Raw genomic sequence first — 22,151 nt, forward strand, 5'->3', positions numbered from 1 at the left:
TTCTGGCCCTAAACCATTCAGTACTTAAAAAAAAGTCTTATTTTGAAATCAATTCATTGACCAACAAGCAGCCATTGTTTTTTCTCCTGAATTTCTTTTACGTACGGTGCTCTATAAATCACATCATTATTATTAGAACATATTGTTCTCATATATTTGACTGGGAGTATACACTATAGTATCAACAGCTGGCCGTGAGCATCTTTGTGTTGTGTGTGTCTACAGTATAGATGTGGATTGTCAGACCTTGTTGGCCTAACTCTAAGGAAAGCTCATCAACCGGTTGTTTAGCCGCAGGGAAAGGTCACCACAGCTCCCTCTGCATCCCTGTGGTCACTCTCTCTGTCCGTCTGAATGTTCCCTCTCTCGCTGGAAATAGAGCCAAACCCTTTCTGTCATCTTTTATAGCTGAAGCAAAATGGGAGTGAAAGTGAGATGAGAGAAAGCAGTGGAGTTGTGGCCAGACGGGCTTCAGTGCACGGGGCAGAACCCCAGGAGGCAGAGGAGGGGGGAAGAAAAGCTGATGCAGGAGGAAGAAGAGACGCAGTGAAGCTCTGCAAAACAATATTAACAGAGTGGCGATAAAACAGCTTCCTCGCTTTTCATTAATAATATATATATAATAATATAAAAACATATTTACTTGTCACTCCCTTTTAAAGTTCTGAAGGGAGATGACACACACACAAACACACGCACACACACACACACGCACACACAGGCGGGATGGAACAGGTCTGTTTACTCTCTTTCATATTGCGCCTTGCTAAAATTTGCGGCGCGTTCTGTAAAATGTCACGTCCTTGATCTCTTCACCACGACAGTGGTGTGTGGAGGGGCCGGAGCTGCGTGGAGACATGGGGGGGGGGGGGGGGGATTTGCAGAGACAGGGGTCTGCAGCAGAGACAGGGCTGTGCGCCTCAGATAACACTGCAGCCTTTGATGGAGCTTCGCCCTCCTCTGATGGAGAGCACAAGCCGCCCTGCCTCAAATAGATCTCCGTGGCGGACTCCATTGGTAATGATGGGATTTAGTTACAGAGCAGAAATGGTTTGCTGATGATAATGATAACAGATGCGATGGGAGTTAGTCAGCCACTTAGGGTCCAGGGGCTGAATTGATGCTGTGCCAGTCTGCAAATTTCCCTGAAGACTGGACGTTCTCTTACAGGCTTGATACAAGTTGATGGCAGAGGTTGATTGAATGCTACCTGTAATTGCATTGTGTATGATGTTAGCCAGGAGGTTTGAATGAAGACGGAGCGCAGCACGGATGGAAGACAGAGATCCAGAAGCTTCTTTCTGTGGGGAAGGAGAAGACGACTGGGAGTGAAGGGTGGGGTGAGGTGAAAGAGTTCAGGGAGAGAAAAGGGGAGTTTTATATAAAGGAGTGAGAGGCAATCAGCAGGGAATGGAGAGAAGAAGTGGAAGAGATAGAAGAGCGCAAATAACAGACAGCAAAGACGACAGTCAGGAAGGAGGAACTCTTTCAAGAATGAGGAGCTTGTAGACAGAAAAAGGGACCTGGAGAAAGCTAGCGATGGGGGAAGAGCAGGAGATGGAGACACAGAAGAAAGGAGATGAAGGTAGAGAGAGAGAGAGAGAGAGAGAGAATGTAGGAGGGGGAGGGGAGAGAAATATTTTCTGTGTGCGGCTGAGCTGGAGTCAGGAGGTTGTCATGGTGATAGTCGGGTGAGGAAAGGAAAGGGAGGCAGGGGTATTGACACCTAGCTCTAGACACACTGCACACACACACACACACACACACACACACACACACACACACACACACACACAAACACACAAACACAGGACACATTCTACAACAAACAAAATAAGTCATGCATAACAATACTGACCCATCACATCCTAACTAAACACACACTTTCTCTCACAAACAGACAAGCGCACACACAGGTGCAAACAAGCTGAGCGCATGGAGTTATGACCAACTCTGTTCCCCATGTCTCTTTGCCCGCTCTATCCTCACTCTGCCTTTTTTTAATGGCATGGCAAATCCCCATAAACTTACTTGTCTCGCCAGACAATTACCTAAACCAACCTTCAGACTGCTGCTGTGTGCATGTGTGTGTGTGTGTGTGCAGGTATGATTCACTATGTGCGCATAGAGTGTCTTCACATATCTGAGCTTTGCGGTTATCCTCATGTGTGTTGATGACACAGAGATGAGAGAGGCAGAAACAAGCTGATGTAGAGACAACAAGCAGCTCCTGTGGGGCATTGGTTTCTATGCCAGTGCACACACTTATATAATAATAATAATGTGGATATCACTTTTTTAACACAAAACTTCTGCTCAACAAAACTGCAGTAAAAAACGTTCCCAATATTAGAAGTTCTGCAAGTCTGACTGACATCTTTTTAAATTGACGTGTCAGTGCAATGTGTTGAGAGGCGGCGCAGCATTAAAATAAATACAGGAAAGTGCAAACACAGCAAAAAGAAACAATGATTACCATCTTGAACAACAACAAAATCAATAAAATGTCTCACAGAATGTTAGCCCTTATATAAAATGTGGTTTTAGTTGTGGCCAACAGCAGACAGAGGGCTGGAGTGGACTTGGGTGAGATACATTCTCCACAGTCTATGAAACTGTGAACAATTTGAATATGTTATCCTGGACTTGTGAGAACAGAAAGTTGGAATACTGAATCATTTTCATTCCTTTCCTTGTTCCTTCTCATCCACAACAGTGACCATCCTCTCTTGCTTCTCTGATTTACTCGATAAACATTTACTCGCTGTTCAGAGGCGTACATCACCTTCCTCAGCCCCAGAAGACCTTGTATTTGATTAGACGAGGAGCACTTAAGGGGAAGTGCTGCCTGTGCAACTTTTAACAAAGTTAATGGGATTGCCAAGAAGCCGTTGTTTGAACTGGTTAACCATTTAAAAAATGCAAATCGCCTGGTGCTGTGAGTAGCCATTACCTCCACCTATAATGTCGACAATTAACTTGTGGGATTTGATTGGCATGCTCGTGCTATTTCAGCAGCTGTTTGGGTTTGCTCTTGTTGTTAAGAATTTGCAAAATATTTATATTTCTTAGCTAGCATAGCTTTGATTAACAAAGCAACTGTGGAAGTGTGTTTGTACAGTCATGGGTGTAAGTAAGTCTTATGTATGTTTTATTCACAGAATTTTTGCAATATCATGGTGGATTTCTTTATGCCTCCACAAAGTCCACAAAATAATATAAAATCAGCCCACAGTCTGAGGCTCTTCAACGTGTGACCTCGGCCTGCCCGCAGCTCATTTCCCTGAAGTGGTCGAAAAGACAGGATTACATCTAACCGAAGAAGACCGTGACAAATGTTTCAGCCAATGTCTAAATCTTAGCAATGAGCTGTCTGCAGAAAAGCTCAGGGCAAAAGAATAATGTGAAAACCTGGGGATAAGAACCTGAGATAAATGTACTCATTCAAAAGAAAACTACGTCAGAATTATGCATTGGTTGAATTTGTGACATGGTTTTGCTTCTTCACTAAGAGTTAGTTTTTTCTAACCTTTTGTGGTGGAGGTGGTAGGTCATGTATACATATTCCTCCTTTCTCCTCGGGGTGTGGCGGGCCGATGGTCCCTCCGGAGCCAGCCACGTGTCCTTGCGTGTCACACTGGTTGCTGGCAGCGGATTCCTTCAGCGCGATGCTGGCCACTTATCACCTCACCCAGGGGACCGATCCCCCTCCTCTCTGTCTGCCGAATGACTGACTGCACAGCCCCTCCTCAGACATCACGACCTGCAACAGCCAACACCAACCTGCACGCACACTTGATGCAACAGGGCTCGTTCGATAACCTTAGCGCCGCGGCCTTCTCTTTGATGCTCGTAGCTTTCTCTTCGGCTGCTTTACACTATATTATATGTAAGCATCGGCTGACTTAAATAACAATGTGACATGGATGGAAAGATAAAGTAATGTGCTGTGCCCTTTTTATGTATGCCATGGTATAGTTATTCAAGAATGTGCTTCATTGGCCCATTTCCCTCTGGTGCTGTTGCATACTGTTTGTGTTGCTCCAGCTGGTTTTCATCTCTAACAGTGTTAACCTGCTGCGTCTGGTTTCTGGGCTACCACTGATAGATACTATACTCATGTCAGCTTCTTTTTTTACCAGCCTGCCTAGCTCCAGTGTGATCCCCAAAGGCTTTACAAGCACACACACACACACACACACACACACACACACACACACACACACACACACACACACACACACACACACACACACACACACACACACACACACACACACACACACATACACACACACACACACACACACACCTACACACACACACACACACACACATTAATATCTGATCCCCCTCTAAATATTCTCTCTATGGGATGATTGGCTGCATACAAACACATTTACTGAAAGATCTCCACTGAGTTTCACTTCACACAAACAGCGTGTGTCGTCACAAGGGTGAAACAAAGGCTAAGAAAGTTGGCAGTGAAGGTCAAAATGTACGTCAAAAAAGAATAACACAAGCCGGGCTGTTAGCTCCAGAGGAAGAGGAGAAAAGGGGAGAGGCTGACTGCGAGAGATAAAGAGAGAGAGAGAAAGAAAGAGCTGGAGGACGGAGCAGGAGACATAAACGGAAGCAGGGAGGGGAACAAGAGAAGGGCACTCCTAATAGCTCATCCACGTAATTTCATAATGTCATAATTGCCCTTATGTACTCAAGTTAACATGCACTAAACCATTCCTAAACAAATCAGTATATCCGTACGCTGTTCTCGGGGTTCATGCGTTTGCATGCTCCTCTACTGCACATACATAACAATGTGCCTGTGAGGACGTGTGCTGTGGATGGCGGCGCTTGTATGCATCGCATCTTATATCTCATGCCTGACACGGAGGGTGTGTCCGTAATTACTGCGCTTTGTGCTGCAGGCACAGAACCTGACTGCTGCTGCTGCTAATGAAGCAAATTACACCCACAGGCAACAGTGCAGCAGTGTAAGAAGAATATGTGCTTGTGTGAATGTATATCTGTGAATACTAATACATATGTTTCTCATTTAGTTTACAGAAACAATTACATTTGGCTTCCTTTCTTTGTTATCTATGTTTATTTTTCTGTTTTCTTTCCATATTTATTGAGATTACAGGGGGAATTAAAAGATAATTAAAAAAGAGATTAATATTATATGCAGCACTGACAACATATGTACATTTAAACTTTCCCTACAAAAGACTACAGTTATGATTTTATCCACACAAAGCTATACCATCCTGCTTATTTTTCCTTTTGGTTTATCGATAGCATGTATCTCCATTTCCTGTGACTATATGACTGACCGGTGCGCCATAAGCAAATTACCTTATCGGTTGTGGACTTAAGTGACCAGCAGCCAACATGCGAGAAGCAGAGAGAGCTTGAGGCAGCACTCCATCCGCAAGACCGCCTCCATTAGCTGACAAGAGAGATTAGCTGACCTGTTGACATGCAGGCTGATCTTTACTGATACACACACACGCACACACACGCACACACACGCACGCACGCATGCACAAACGCAGGGAATATGATACACTATTAGATTTGGGGTAACACCCCTGCTTTTGATGGTTGGAGAGCTCTTACTAGTCAGTGATCCCATAAGCATAAATCTCCCTTTCCACGTCTGTCACTTGTTTCCTTTTTCTTCTTTCCATCCTACTTCTTTCTCTCTTTGTTTTCAATTCCTATGAATTTTTTAGACTTTTTATTGTTGACTTTGTTGTCCATCCCCCTTTTGATCTCCCGCCGGTGTTGCCCTTCTTTCTCTTTGTCAGTTTTCTTTCCTCCGTCCCTCCATCCACCTTTCCTCTCCTTCTCCAGCCCTCACGGATGTCTTAATGAGTTCACTCCCGTCGTGTTGAATTATTCACCACTTCTTTTATTCTACTATTCCCACTGTGTCTTTAGGGGGAAAAACGTCAATAAATAAATCACGCCGGAGGTAGCTTCTTTTGTAGTCCTGGCAATAGGAGGGATGTGTGCATGTTGTTGGCGTACAGAAAGAGAGGGACTGTAGAGATTTGAAGAAGACTTAGGAAATCTTGTACTTCTGTTTTGTATTTTTAATTTTCAGCTGCATGAGTCTGGAAATGATGACACTTTATTCATCTTTGAGTAAGTTAAATGTTATGTGTGTCCACATGTGCACATGGTATGAACATGAAGACATGCAGTATTGGTACTTACACCTGTGGGCGTGAGTAAGGGCCTGTCAGTGTGCAGCAGCAAGTGAGTGAGTGTGTGTACGTGTGTATGCAATATGTAAGAGCTACCGCAAACCCGTCGGTGTCCATGTGTGTGAATAACTGAATTTGTATGTACATGGGGGGATGCTGTGTGGAGACCCTGTTGTCATGGCAACCATGATAGCAAGAGAGAGAGAGAGAGTAGGCGGTTGCCCTCACGGCTCCACTGACAACCTTTATTTCCCCTCGCTTTGTGTCACTCCAATATTAACCCCTAACCCTTGACAGAACTGTGGGGGCGCGGCGGGGTCTTCGAAAGAGGTGCAGGCGTTTGGAAAAGGAGGACAACATGGTGTCTGGCGTGCATTCGATTGCAGCGTTTGACTCTAGTGCGAGTAGCGAAGCATCTAACGGCCAAGCTTATGCTAATAGTGGTATTGATAAATGTGCTGTCTGTGTCCCCTGATTCCAGATATAATGTAGCTCTGCAGCTTTTTCTGCTGGTAACTTTCCATTTGCAGTTGAATATGGCTCATTGGTCTTGGAACACACTTCACTTGGCCTTTCAAACAAAGAGTACCACCATGAGGAATATATTGGTTTACCACTGCTGTAAGGCGTCTTTTCCATTTAAGTTGCAAATATTGAATTAATCAGCCACATTGTCTAATGTTCGAGCCAGAGTGAAAGGTGTTGAATGCAGTAAGACGAGCTGCAGAGGAAAGGAAATGTACTGAGAAAAGTGATCGGAGGGGAATTGAAGAAAGCTTTTAGTGTCAGCTTCCGAGGGGGCTGAGAGAAGAGAAGAAGACCGATAAAAAGGCGACAGGAAAATGGACACTCATCCTACTTGGACAGTTCCTATTATAGGGCTCGGCTCCTAAGTAGAAAACGTGAGAACGGCTTGTAAGAAATGCAATCTTCACTGCGCTGAATGTTGAAAGACATGTCTGTGTTTCAAAATGAATTGTGGAGCCGAGCAGAAACAGGTAGCCAGTGTTATTTCTCATGATTTGTGGTATTTTTCCGCTGTAGTGACAAAGTGGGTCTGAGACTTGTCTCACTGCAACAGGCTCATGCATTAAGTATGACCCTGCCAGAGAGAGGAAGAGGGGGGCGAAGGAGAGACGACCAAAGAGACCAGGTAGATGGACAGCATCACTCAGGGAACACACCAAATGCAGGGGGTGCAAATTAATTATATATTTGGGTGAATTTAGGGCAACTTGTGCCGACAGGAAGGGGATTTCTATGAATAATTCACCCGGCAGGGGGCCTTATCATCAACCCCCCACCAGCATCACCATGTTTCTCAGACGCCCCTCATCACTTTTACCATCCATTGACCCTTCTAATCTCTCACTGCGTTTCTCGTGTAATGCCCATCAGTCCATTTCTCGCAGTGAGTGCTTCCTTTTGTCCAAATCACCACATCTTCCGCCCGTTCATCTGTCCGTCTCTTTTCAGCTTAATGTTTCTTCAGACAGACGAACCCTGGGGGGAGAGTAGAGGGTAAAGGGGGGCATGTTTTCATTTATTTTTCTCCCCCCCTTCTTCCGTACCGCATCGTCTCCCCCTACACATCTTCACAGCTGGAGGTAGTTAATATTTAAAAGCAAGGCATGACAGGACACAAGACATGCACACATGTTTGAACATGCACAAACACACACACACACACACACACACACAGACATGTACATGTGGGTGGGTGGCACGATGGGGATTAGAATCTGTGTGAATCTCAAAACACGTTTTAAATCTTGAGGTTTGATCTTGTGTGTGTTCCCCCTCTTCACTCGATTCCTTTTTAGCATTCAAAGTCCTTGGCGACACCCAACATGTCTATTCAATGCTAATTACTATATTTTGCAGGGGAAGGAAGGGTGCAATTTCTATCTAATGAATAACAAGAGGGGTACTCGCCACAACGGCGTACAGCAATTAGATTATACTAATGATACAACAATCACAGCATAATACAAAATGTTTGGCTTATTTGTGTTTTTGCAAGCAAAACGCATCAAAGCAGGAATTCATGAATAATTGAAGGTGTGGCAAAATTGACTGGTTGATTTGGCTTGTTTGATACATGGCCTGTCAGGCTTTCTTGTAGAAAAATGAAACGGCCACGCCCTGAAATCTCCACACAGCGCTGGTCACTCGACAATCTCCCTGTGATCGAACGACTTGTGATGGCGCCTGTTGACGTCCTCGTGGTGATAATAGTTTTTAAAAGCACTCAGGAACACTGTGGCGGGTCATCTTAGCCCAGCTGCAAGCATTCATCCCATGCATGACCTTTGACCCTGTCCAATGAAGCAGGTAACATGGCTTGGATTGGATCTTTGACAGCTGCACAGCAGAAGTGAAATCAGGCGTCTGCCTCGATGTCAGTGACTCTCACCCCTGTGATAATGGAGCTCCAGAGGCGCCATGCCGTGCACACAGCAAGTGTGCCCGCGCGTGTGTGTACATGCGTGTGTGTGTACATGCGTGTGTGTCAGGCCACATCAGTCTGTGCTATCGGCATGTTCAGGTGGTTGGCCTTATGGCAACCTTCCATGCCACTTCTCTCTCTCTGTCTGTCTCGCCCGCCCGCTCACTCACAGGCCCTCCTTTGCACTCCCCTCTCAACCCATTAAAGTGTTCCCCTTTACTGCTCCTTCTCAACATGACTAGAATATTCTTTTGCGAGCCCTACCCCCTGACTGGAGCCACTGGACCGTGCCCTTTTATCACTCTGATCTCTTCTGTCAGACCACTCAAGGTGTGTGTGTGTCTGTCTGCCTTCCTCTCTGTCTATTGCAAGCTTCTTTTTTACTCCCAATGAGTGTGTACCCGGTCACACTACCATAGTGAATTGTATGAAAAGCGGCGGCGTTCCACATCGTTAATCAGCATCCTGATTTGCTCCACTTGGCTCTCCCTCGCCGTTAATGTGGAAGGGCCACTGTTAGGTAAGCTCCAATAGATCACATTAACACAAGTACTAACACCCTGACTAGCCCTGCTTCATTCATCTGCCTCTAATGGCATGTTGGAGAGGCTGCTTTAAGACTGGAACACTGTAATTGGCCTCCTGTCTAGAGAACAACAAACACTAAAGTAGTTGATAAAAGGACAGGAACGGAAGAACAAGTAGAAAGAGAGAAAAAATGATGCACACTGATTGGATGGGCTTGCAGATGTGTGTGTATGTATGCAATTGTATGGATAGGATTAGCATCACAGCTGTCGCCCTTTGTCATCCCTCCTCCTTCCACTTTGCCTCTCTCCTCCCTCACCTCCACTCCTCATATGCTCTCCTCTTCAAACCCACTTTTTCTTTTGATCTTCTCTTTAAGTCCTCCACCCACTTCACCCTCCATTCTTCTCCCCTATTTATGTCCCTGTTGTTGTAATCTTCTGAGAAAGCAAGCGAGTTAACGTAATGGCTCATTTAATCCGAATGCTGCCGGTTTAAACTGCCTTATTAAAGGCTCAGCTCTTGTTTGGTCTTTAATTTCATCTAATTTGGCTTTCTTGTACACAAATTCCATCTTCCTGTTGCTCTTTTCAATATATTGTTCAATATATTTCTCCCTGACTGACATCGAAATGTCCCTTGCAATTAACTGGCCATCCATTCCCCACGAGGTGACAGACAATTAATGATGATTACTTCTCTCTATCTTCCTCTCACCCACCACTCTTCTCCATCATCTTCATCTCCTCTCTTCTCTGACCTCCCCCCCCCCATTCTCCAAGGTCATCCATCACTCTGTTGTGACATTGCCAACAAACAACGCCAGAACTCTTTCAATCAGGCTGTCAATACTGCAGAGCTGCCAAATAAGCTTCCTTTCTCTATTGTCGCCATTTTCCTTTGTCTCACATGTACGTCTCAATCATGGTGTGCAATAACAGTTCTTTGTGTGTGATACTGAGTAGTGTAAACAGCCAGCGGGCTGCGCCACGTGGTGTCGCGGGGGAGGATAGCCTGCCTGTTGTGGCGCGGACCGGTTCCAAGAGTACAGATGGAGAACGGATCGTATCCTAGCAGGGGTGGCTTGCCTCACTCCCCATGACTGATAGCATCTTTATCGCACACTTATCACAGCACCATCGCCCAAATACACAGCGCACTGCTCAGTTTGTGCAATGCATCCGGGGCCAGTCAACCTAATCATCAACGATATTTGTATGAGTGCTCTGCGTGTTATCTGATGTGACACTTCATCAAACAGTGTCTGTGCACACGTGCCCGTCTGGGTGCTGCGAGGCTCTGTGCAGCTTCTTCTTGCAGTATTCTGTCCATCTGTCCAGCTGACTGGGTTACATATGGGCCACGCTCATGGAATTAAACAAATGGGGATTTTTGTTTGCAGCAACAGGTTCAGTGATAGGCAATGTATGGTGCTTTTTGATGGTGTGTGTATTGTGGCCCCTTGATTGGTGTGTTAACTCCACGCCGCGGTCTGTTCAGGTCTGACCACATGATGAAGGGTAATTTTTCTCCCATCCTGACACATGGTTAAACAGTTTATAGGCATTAAATGTAAAAGTAAGTAAATGGAGAGGCACTTAAGATTAAATACGGACTGCTTGAAAAGCTCTGAAACTTAATGTATTATGTTCTTGCTTGCATCGAAGCTAAATGGTTCTTTCATCTTTTCTGATTTTCATTCCCCAGTCAATTTTAGGGCTTAGCCCCTTCATATAAGATGACTATACCCTTTACTGGATGCCAATACCAGTTTTATCTCAGTTTCTTTTGGTCTGTGCAGTGGGTGCCTGAAACAATTTTGGTTCATTTACCCAAGAACAGCAAATTTTTACCACGATTTTAGACTGGCTCCCCCTAAAATGGCTCAGTTTGCTGCCAGGACCCACTGGTTCAACTTATAACGATTAAGCAAAAGGGGCAAAGGCTCACCTGTAAATACCTTTAAAAGAATAGGGATATGGAACACATGGAGATCAATTTTATTCAAAAATATGATAAAGCAAATACACTATTTAAAATTAATGGATAAAAATTATGAAGGAAATAATGAACCATTGGAAATGAATTAATTATTTGGGAACATAAATGAAGGTTCGATTTGACAAAAATTATTAAATTAAAAGGGCAAATGGAAAATTTAAACCCAATTTTTCAAACAAGATTAATCAATTTAGGTCTGAATGCATGGTCCTGATTGAAAAAGTTTTAATTTTGCCCGTCAAATCAATTATCTGCAATTGTATATTATACATACTTTACAAACTATTTCTCTGAAGTGTCTATTCCCTTTCTTTTGTCAAATTCTTCGTCTGTTTCATCCGAAGATTTTATGATCTCTAATCATTTCCCTTGGCTATCCCCCTTTAGAATAAATTTAATGATACCATTCATGGGTTAATCTCATTGTAGTGATCAAATCTTCATTCTGTGTAAGTGCTATAATGGTTCCTATTAATTACTAAATTATATTTTTTACCAATTTTAAAATTTTTCTTTTACTTTCGATTTAAGTAATTATCTTATAATTGGGTAATATTAAATTAATTCTTACTAATAATTAAATTTCCTTGGTTTCCAATAACATTATAAATAATATCTACTTTTTATTAACTTTTATTTCATAATAAACTAAATGTTTATTATTTAACTGTTTTTATAGCCTCCAAGTTAAAATGACACACTTTTAATATACTTTTAATTTTGCAATTATTTAAAGAATATTGTTTATGAACTGGTTGTATATAAACTGGATTTGTCTTAAACTGGCTTTTACTACTGTTTTAAGAAGAATTTTTCGAAATTTTTCTTATGCAAGTCGGCCGTTTCAAACTTAGCAAATTTTTCTTACAAGATATTTCCTCTACAACTAAGTTCATCCTTGTGTAATTTCGTCCAATGTTTCCATGCTTCAACATTAAAATTTTCTTTAAAATTTCTTTCACCAAGGGAAAAGCATTCGCAAAAGTGACTTCTTCACTGTAGATTTCTTCAAAATTGGATTATCAATTAAATTTCATAGCACTAATTTTGACAATGATCTTGAACTAAAATAGCATTATGTCAATATGGGAAAATTTTTTTAAACATGAGAAATCTGAACATGTTTAATTTTCCTTATTTTAAAAACCACCTTGATTCCGGCAAAGAGTTGTTCAAGAAGACCAATTTAAAGGACTAGAATGTGTTTGGGGATTGTTTGATGCATTGAATGAATAAGGGTTTACATATGTTTGAACCCTCGATTTATTTAAGACTGTTTTTATTATATTAAGTTTTCCCATGATAACTCTAAATTACCCATATAGGGGGCATGAAACACAAGGTCTGATCCTTTCCGTATTTGTGGTTTTAATGAGTTGTATTGTCTTTTCCTGTGCTCGAATTTGTACTATTTTACAGTATATCTGAATGGATAACCAACTTGATTCAGGGGGATCGTTATGAGGGGAAACCCATTTTTTCCATGTGTCCAAAAGGGGTACCTTTCAGACCTTGGAGGAAGGGAGGGGAGCAGGTTAAAGGGAATGAAAGGGAAAAAAGGTTTAAAGGGGGAAAACGAATTAAGCAGGAATTTCAAGCAGGATGTGAGAGTCGGGAAACTGTAAAGCAAAAGAAAGAAATGTAGCACCTCCTCTCCTCCTCCTCTGCCAATAATGGAGCTGCGCCCGCAGCCCAAACGTCAATTTGATCAGCTGAGGAAATGGGTTTATTGCCTCCGTCAGTGGGAATTCTTTCATTAAATTCCCCCACTCTCCCTATCCGTTTCCTTCTAAATCTCTGTGAGTCTACCTCTTGTTTGTTTCCCCCCCACTCCCCTCTGCTCCTCAGTTGCTGTGTGGGCTCTCTTTGCTGTACTTCCATCCATCTCCTGTGCCTTCTTTTCCTCACCCACCGCAACCTTCCTCCTTTACCCATTTACCTGGATAATATGAATTCATCTTGGGCTCTGTCTCTTTCCCCTGAAGCCACATCTTCTTAGACTCTGCCAACTACAATCAAGTTTTGACCTCTATTTCACTGCAAATGCAAACAGCCCAAAGTCACTGAGCTATGTGGGGAAGAAGATTTACATTTCTGTCTCTAGGTATTGAAGAACACAACGTAAAAATACGACACGGGCCATAAAGCATGTGGAAAAATCAAACATGCTGGTTCAATACAGTATTCACAGCAAATCCCAGCGTGTTGGTTTTTATGAGTCTCTTTTTGAGGGATTGCTTTATGGCTGTTGTGGTGGTCATTACTTTTTTTCTCTTCAAAATCTCTGCTTCATTTCCCCGCAGACTCTTTCCCTTTCCCACAGGGAGCATTGTGCCAAATATCTCCTTTACATGAACTCTCCTTCTTAAATTATGCTAAATCCATTTCATCTCATCCCGTCTGATTTCTTTCTTTCACTTTTTTCCTTGGCCTACATTTCATCTCTTTTTCTGAGGAGTCTTTTTAAATGATATTGACTAAATATACTTATCGGCAGCTGTTAAACTAAGAACATGAGTGGTATTGCTGGTTAATCTGTGCTGTTAGTAAATCTATTAACAACAGCTACAGAAAAGTGTGTGTCTAAATGGGATGATATATGTGTGCATGTCAGAGCTGGAGTTATTACAGCAGCATGCAGAAGGAAAGCAGGTCATGTGAAGACTGCAGCATTATGTGGACTGTGTGCATGTGTCTCTATCTATTTGAACCAAGGTGTATAGTAGCACATGCACGCCTGCTCAGTAACTGTTGTTATGACAACATGAACTCTGTTTCTGGCCGTTGCAGTCAAGAGACCTCCAATGATCATCACTCAGCCGGAGTCTGTCACCGTCTTTAGTGTTGAAGACCTCGTCATGAGCTGTGGAGCCACTGGCAACCCTCAACCCATGTTAGTCAGCACACACACACACACACACACACACACACACATGCAAACGGTCTGAAGATCCTGTATTGGTCATGGTCATGGTGGTCTTTTTAGACAACTGAGAACATTGACCTTCCTTCTCCTTGTTCAGCTGACATCTACACATTAGTATTACATGAGAGTTTTCCCAGTCACAGTTCTTATTTCAACGAGGATAAATGTCATTAAGCCCTGAAGCAATCTTTTTAGAGTGTCTTGAAGTGGAAAACTGCTCCAATTGCCAGGGAAAAGATGAATATCGCAATTACACAGCACACGCTATGAGTCCCACTGGGGCATCTCCTGTACATTTTGCATAAATGTATTTGTACCCTCAAATTCAGTGACATTGAAGGAAATGTGTTTTTCAAAGGCATGGATATTATTTTCGGGGGCTTTGACATTTGGGTGAACATTCTCTCATCAGCATTACTGTTTCATTGTTTCTTCGCTCAAGTTTCCGATGGACAAAGGATGGAGTGGAGTTTGACCCAGGCAGTGAGCCAGAGCTGAAGATTTCTGAGCGCTCTGGCTCATTTTCATTCTACACACTCAGTCACACCATGGACAGCGTGAAGCAGTACCAGGCCAAATACATCTGCTATGCATCCAACGTGCTCGGGACAGCCGTCTCTAATGAGGCCCGCATCAACACTGATGGTAAGAACATGCTGTTTAATTCTAAAGAAACCACAGACCCAGTTACCAAGAAAGAGTCATTCATTTTGGTGGTTCATTTGAATATTCAAAAGATCCATCATGCGTCCGGAATATTTGCTGTTTTGGTATCTTTTGCCTCGAGAGATGAATCACACCACTTGAAATATTATTAACTAGATGTGTTTTAAAACAAACTGCATCACAATAGAGGAGTTACATTTCTTTTATCATTGTCAGTTTCAGAGTTTGAGCACCAGTAAGTCCAGATTAGATGCCAGACATTTTGTTGGTTTTTCTCAGCAATAACCGTGAGATTTGGAAAGCTGCGAGCGGAGCCAGCGCGTACAGCTTTTCCTCGCCCTGCTTTACAGGGAGACTTACACCCAGAACATAACATTATAATCAGCATATACAACTCTGTATCTATTCACCTGTGTGACTGGCTCTCTCCTGGGCGACCTCCTTCCATCACAGTTTCCCTGACAACGGTTTCCCCAGAAACGCTCTTGAGTTGATGTCATGTGAAGCACTCTTCAGTAGCTCCTGCAGGGTTACCGACAATGGGCAGAAGGGAGGAGGGAAGGAGACGTGTGACTCACAGATCACATCATTTTACACAAGACAACCTGGTGCCTCTTCACACGCTGCTCCTCAGATTCTTGAAGTTCTTAAAAAATAGGGTTTACAAATATTGCTTCCTATCCACTGTACTGTGTGTTTTAAGTTGACTTGTGATATGGGTTGTCTCAGAAAATCTTTACTTCGCGCCGTAAATCTGTGCAAAGGCGGTTGTGTATGTGTTTGAATGAACAGATCTGTGTGTTTCTTCACTTACTTCCCGTTAGTTCTCCCGACCCAGCAGAAAGAAAAGAAGGTTCATATGAAGTCAGAAGAGGGAAACAGTATCGTTCTGAAGTGTAACCCCCCGCAGAGCTCCATGGAGCCTATTATTCACTGGATGGACTGGAGTGAGTACATTACCTTTCCATCTCTCCTTCCATTAAATCCTTCCTGTTTCCTCAATCAATCTGCTACTTAGACAATCTATCTGTCCTTTTGTGGTCCACGAGCATCATAGTGAGGTATAGATGACTGTTTATTTCTGAAACAACAGTATCTTTTTTTTCTTTTTCAATGTCCAGATTATCCCTTCATGCATTCAGCTGACCCTGGATGCTTTATATGTCTTCAGCACGTTCTGTAGGCGGAGAGTCAATTTATATCCCTTTTCTCAGATGTTTCTTTATTAGAAATGTGATATTTCTCTCTCTCTCTTTGTCTTATCCTATTGTTTCTCTATGCCTTCCTATTCTATTTCCTCTCTCTATTATATCCTCTTGCTACTCTCCTCATTCTCTCTCTCTTTCGCTCTCTCTCTTGTTTCCCCATTCCCCGCTGCCTCTATCTGTCATCATTTGTTCTCTCATATCCTCTTTAGAGCTACGCCATATCCAGCTAAGTGAACGGGTGGTCGTGGGGAAGGATGGCAACCTATACTTTGCCCATTTGACAATCGAGGACAACAGGAACGACTACACCTGCAATGTCCAGTACCTGGCGACACGCACCATTCTGGCAAAGGAGCCCATCACGCTGACCGTGAACCCTTGTGAGTTTTGTTCTGGATCAACTGACAGTAGTCTGGACTGATCTGACCTAAACTGAGTTCCTGAAATGCTTCTTTAAGCGGAGACTGTTTTTATCTCAAGCAACTAAATTTGATGGGCAATTTTTACGGCAATCCACCCAATACAAATGTTACCATTTCTCTCAAAACTCCAAGTATAATTCTCATGGTGGCACTAGAGGAAAAGTCAGAGGAGCAACACAAAGAGTATCTTTATGATGTGGCTTGTGTGGACAATGTCCTGGTAATCCGTCCAAAAGATATTTCAGTCTGAACTAAGTGGTGGATAGACCAACCGTTCCACAGACCAGCGTTGCCATCCATTGAGCCATTCTGCCAGCATGGCTAATATATGATTTTTGTAATTTGGGTGAACCAAACCGATCATTAGTTTTGTAAAGTACTTTCATTTTAAAAGATGGTCTGTACGGGTTGACATTTCGAAAAAAATCGGCCTGTTTTCTTTTTATAAGAGGAATCTGTGACAGTAAAACACTGAATATGAAAATACCTCATACTTCAACCAAAGTCATCTCACCCCATGTGGTGGCATGTCGTGCTGACCAAAGCAGAATCCTATCCTAGATGGTCACAGCGCCGACGGGGCTCTTCACCTCCTCAGCCCAGTGGTAATGAGATACAGCTCACACTGAGAGGTGGCTGCCAGCATCTGTGGCCCAACTAGAGGTCAGAAAGATGAGCACATGTTAACATGGGACCTGTGTGTGTGTGTGTGTCTCTCTCTGTGTGTGTGTGTGTAGAAAATCCTCTCCATTTTATTCTACACCCTGCATATTTTTGTGTTTGTGTGTGTCAGATTCTCTGAAGTGGCTGCTGTGTCAGCAGCACAGCAATTAAAAAAATGACCAAACATACATATGCATGAACTTTTTGTTCCATCTTTGTGTTTCCGCCTCTCCAGCCAACTCTCTACTTCAGAACAGGAGGCCCCAGATGTTAAGACCTACTGGAATCCACACCACTTACCATTCCCTCAGAGGCCAGACCGTGGAGCTTGAGTGCATCGTCCAAGGCCTGTAAGTGTCTCTGTGTGCACATATTTCTCCCCCCATCATTCAGAAAACTTAAGCCGCACCTATATACAGTATTATCTATAGGTCTCATCCGTTCATCTCCTCTCCTTCTACATCCCATCTCTCTCTGTTCAATGTGTTGCTTCATCTGTTGCATCCCTCCATCCACATCCTTTTGATTTCTGCTGTTTCTTCCTTTCCTCGCTCCTCCTCTTCAGTCCAACTCCCAAAGTTTCGTGGCTGAGGAGTGACGGCGAGATGTCTGAATCTCGGATCATTAAAGATATGTTCAACCGCCGCCTGCGCTTCAACAATATCTCAGAGAGCGACGCCGGCGAGTACCAGTGTATGGCTGAGAACTCCCAAGGGAAGGCCACACACACTTACACCGTCACTGTAGAAGGTATGACACAAGCACACACACCTACATACACACACACACACACACACACACACACAAATACCATATATATGTATATATATATCCAGTAGATTTCGAGTGGGTGAAGGAGGATTTGTTCATGTACCTGTGATTTTACAATATAATGGTAACTACAATAATACAGATTCACAGTTGATCACATTACTGTGTCTTGTATTCATTAAGTTTATACATTTGGCATGTATACATACTGGCTTCACACTTAGCAACTGATGCAAAAACCATTATCCGTCCCCTGCGACGTGGAAAATTATTTCCAAACTTTTGTTCTGAAATAAAGGTTTTAAAGTATTCAAGCAATCCACGATAACCCTTTCATAAAGTGATGTCACTTTTAGTCCCGACTATGGGTCAAACTTCACATGATGGCACCTTATAGCATCTTAGATCCCTGCCAAGTAGTCACATCTTTAAAGGTTATGCCCTTGTTGAAAAATGATTGTTCACTGAGCCCAAGCTAAGATACCTGGATGATGTTAAGTGAGTAATTGAGTAAAAAAAGACATTACACAACTGTCACAAACCGAGTAGTACTCCATGTGACTATAAATATACCTTGACTTGAAAATATGTGTTTCCTTTTAAGCCCAACACAACAGTTTAGCGATCAGTTGCTTAATTTTGGAGACTTGTTTGGGTGTGACCTATCAATCTCAACCCATCAGTCTCACTGAGAACTATCCTGTGGAAAGGTTTGGTTCTGTTTAACTGAAGACTGTTTTGTTTTGCTTGTGCTGGGTGTAATTGATATATTCTGGGCCTTGTAGCGGCTCCCCACTGGATCAAGGAGCCACCCAGTCAGCTATATGCCCCAGGTGAGACTGTCAAGCTACACTGCCAGGCGGACGGCATCCCCGCTCCTACCATCAGTTGGACCATCAACGGGATCGCTCTCTCAGGTCAGTGCATACAACCAACAATACGTTCCTCAACACACAGCCTCGTGCACTGTGGATGTGCTGACTGCATGTTTTTGAAATAGAAACCGACAAGGACATCAGACGTTCTGTGACAAGGAGCGGATTTCTAACACTAATGGATGTCGAACTGGGAGACACTGCCGTCTATCAGTGCCAGGCCTCCAACAAGCATGGAACCATCCTCACCAACACCAACGTCTATGTCATTGGTGAATGTTTGTTTTGTCACTTAAAAAGAGTTGTGGGTGTCGGTCTGTGTGTGTCTCATTTCTCTTTGTCTGCGTTGTTTCAGAGCTGCCTCCCCAGATCCTGACTGAGGATGGAACTACATACACATTTATAGAGGGCCAGAACGCTTTACTGGAGTGTGTAAGCTTTGGCTCTCCGAGACCTAAAGTCACATGGTGAGGCACACAACCTCCTTATTCCGTTGTGTTCGAGAGCATTGTACGGTAATAGGTATTCTAATGTGTTGTCTGACAGATTTTTCATTTAACACATTTTCCAGAGGTGATAAAATTGCGTAGGTAGTTGTTCATATGTATAAATTAACAGCCAAATACTGTTACATCTCGGCTATTACTGTGAATGTTGTCAGTTTGGCAGGTGCCCAACAAGGCTTTGTTCTTTCGGTGAAATAGTGGCAATTAAACCAAATTAATTATCCATTGCAAGAGCGGAAATGGTTTATTTCTTACTCTGCTTGCCAGGTTTATAATGTGTGTTTTTGTGCATCGATAATGTGTGTTTCTTTTCCAGGGAGAGCGGCAGGACCTCCTCCCTTCTGGAAGATCCCAGAGTGAAGCCGCTCACCAACGGACTGCTTGAGATCTCTAATGTCACCCATGACGATGAGGGCATCTACACATGCTCCGTGCAGAACACCAACTTGTCTATCAATGCCGAGCTGGAAGTGCTCAGTGAGTGGATGCAACCCCCCCCACACACACACACACACTGTGTCCCTTAGCAGCTGATGTAGTTGCACCTTCTGCAGCTTGTCTCAACATTGTGTGTCTGCTTTCCCCTCCAGACAGGACAGTGATCCTGTCACCTCCACAGGATCTGAAGGTGCAGCGTGGAAACACAACAATCTTCACTTGTCTGTCCCTTGTTGACCCAAAACTTGGCTCTCCACTCATTCAGTGGAGAAAGGACAATCAAAAGATCTCTGAGTCGTACACTGACGGAAAGTAAGACCAGATTGTATGCATTAGAACCGACCAAAATGTACTGAATTTGTTTAGTTGTTCAAGCCAAATTAGGAACAGACGATAAATGTTAGCTTCAGCTAGATACCCTATAAACATTATATTTATTTTACCATACAATGTTCATCTTTATTGTTCCTGTTACATAAACAAATACATGACTTGCCATGTTGAAAAAAGTAGAAGAAGTAAAAGATGGAAGTTGAAAGGGGGAGTAAGATGAAGATAACAATTATAATGTTAATTCTTCAGATACACAATTGATGGACCAGACCTGAAAATAACTAATGTGGAAGAAGATGATGAGGGTGTGTACACCTGTCAGGTCATCACTAAGCATGACATGGCTGAAGCCAGTGGCACCCTCACTTTATGGGGTAAGATCAATGAATATGTGCAGGATGAAAGAGTTGCCTTTTTGTTAAAGCCTGTAGACAAGCAGTGTGCAGATAGTTGTAGTGATGATATTATTGTTGTTCCCCTCAGATCGTCCAGACCCTCCTGTCCTGCTCCAGATCACTGATCCTAAGCATCGTGCAGTCACCCTCAGCTGGACTCCTGGAGACGACCACAACAGCGCCGTGCTAGGTTTACAGACACACATAGACACACACACGTACTCCCGAGACGCATATACATATGCACACATCTATCTCATTCGCCCTCTCTGCCCCTGCAATGCTAAAACTGTTTTTGTATGAATAGTAATTTTGTGATTTTAGAACATTTGTTATGGTGCCATCAAGTGAGAATATGCTTCCCCACACAAACACCAATGCAATCATATCCAATACAACAAAACCATATCTTCATCTCCCCCTGGCAAAATGAAAGGCTGCTCTGGTTTCATTACTTTGACCGGATTATGATTATTTGATCTGCAGCATCAGACTTTTGTAAAGCTCAAAGTGTCTTGTTATGACTTCGGTGTTGATTTTATGTTTCTATTGCTTCCTTGTTGTTTATATCCTGTCTTTCTCCATCACTCCTTGACTCTTTCTTTCTCGTTCTGCAGAGTTTGTAGTTGAGTTTGAGGACCAAGGCTTGAAAGAGAGTGGTTGGGAAGAGCTGAAGAGAGTAACAGGAAACAATCAGCGCGCTAGCCTCCCTCTGTGGCCCTACATGTCTTACCGTTTCCGGGTTACTGCCATCAATTATGTAGGAAAGAGTGGCCCCAGCAAGCCATCTGAAATCCACAATACACTCGCTGAAGGTGAGAGCCAGTGTTATGAAACCACAAGTTGTCCCACTCAAAGTGAACTCAGAATGAAACAATCAACTTGTTTCCAATCACAGCTCCAGACAATAACCCTGAAGATGTTAGGAGTGAGTCCAAAGATCCAGAGACGCTATTCATCAGCTGGGAGGTACATGTGTTGCATGAACGTACGAATGATGTAAAGCAGCGTCAAGCTCTTTATCTGGAACAACATCAAGCACATTTCCCCTGTGTCTGTCTGTGCATTATTGTTTGCTGTTGCTTTCACTGCAGGAAATGGACAAACGTAGCTTCAATGGACCTGACTTTAAGTATCGTGTTCAGTGGAGGCGAGTAGTGGGCAGCGGACCCCGCTGGCACACGAACGACACAACAACACCACCATTCACAGTCAATGACATTGGCAACTTTTCTGCCTTCGAGATCAAAGTTCAGTCTGTCAATGCGAAGGGGAAGGGACCTGAGCCAGATCCCATCATCGGTTACTCAGGAGAAGATTGTAAAACATTTTTTAAAGCTTTTCTTGTACTGTGAATATGTCTACTTTGTTTTCTTTCTTACCGTTCACCCTCATGTATGTTGTTGTTTCTCAGTTCCATTAGAGGCTCCAATGAATGTAGGTGTTGTTTTAATGAACAGCACTACCATCAAAGTGAACTGGGCAGCAGTGAACAAAGAGACGGTCAGAGGAAACCTGATGGGATACAAGGTACTGCTCCTGTATCTCATCTGTTCTTTCATATTCAGCCCCTGTCCTCTTGAATCATACATATTTGAGGTTTACAGCCAAGGCAGCCAGACCTTAGCTTGGCAAGGAGTTCTCTTTAGTGTCAAGGTTGTGATGAGAAAAGCCTTTTTTATTTTAGAAGATCTTACCTTTAGAATGTATCACACTGCAGTCACATGCTTCGCCTTTTCTCTTTTGGGTCTTTGA

General features: G+C 43.2%; 1 protein-coding gene across 1 annotated transcript in view; it reads left to right on the forward strand.

Moving 5' to 3' along the window:
* l1cama (L1 cell adhesion molecule, paralog a) overlaps window positions 1–22,151 on the forward strand; it is a 39,388-nt gene that overhangs the window by 11,480 nt on the left and 5,757 nt on the right. Inside the window, exons 2-18 of the mRNA XM_056423949.1 lie at window positions 13,984–14,086; window positions 14,562–14,764; window positions 15,610–15,732; window positions 16,203–16,373; window positions 17,314–17,428; window positions 17,644–17,828; window positions 18,635–18,766; window positions 18,850–18,996; window positions 19,080–19,191; window positions 19,547–19,707; window positions 19,821–19,980; window positions 20,251–20,375; window positions 20,485–20,586; window positions 21,014–21,211; window positions 21,295–21,365; window positions 21,491–21,716; window positions 21,811–21,926. Coding sequence (XP_056279924.1) covers window positions 13,984–14,086; window positions 14,562–14,764; window positions 15,610–15,732; window positions 16,203–16,373; window positions 17,314–17,428; window positions 17,644–17,828; window positions 18,635–18,766; window positions 18,850–18,996; window positions 19,080–19,191; window positions 19,547–19,707; window positions 19,821–19,980; window positions 20,251–20,375; window positions 20,485–20,586; window positions 21,014–21,211; window positions 21,295–21,365; window positions 21,491–21,716; window positions 21,811–21,926 — 2,450 coding nt within the window. The remainder of the gene's footprint in view (window positions 1–13,983; window positions 14,087–14,561; window positions 14,765–15,609; window positions 15,733–16,202; window positions 16,374–17,313; window positions 17,429–17,643; window positions 17,829–18,634; window positions 18,767–18,849; window positions 18,997–19,079; window positions 19,192–19,546; window positions 19,708–19,820; window positions 19,981–20,250; window positions 20,376–20,484; window positions 20,587–21,013; window positions 21,212–21,294; window positions 21,366–21,490; window positions 21,717–21,810; window positions 21,927–22,151) is intronic.

Source organism: Pseudoliparis swirei, chromosome 9 (assembly GCF_029220125.1).
Source record: "Pseudoliparis swirei isolate HS2019 ecotype Mariana Trench chromosome 9, NWPU_hadal_v1, whole genome shotgun sequence".
Classification (NCBI taxonomy): Eukaryota; Metazoa; Chordata; class Actinopteri; order Perciformes; family Liparidae; genus Pseudoliparis; species Pseudoliparis swirei.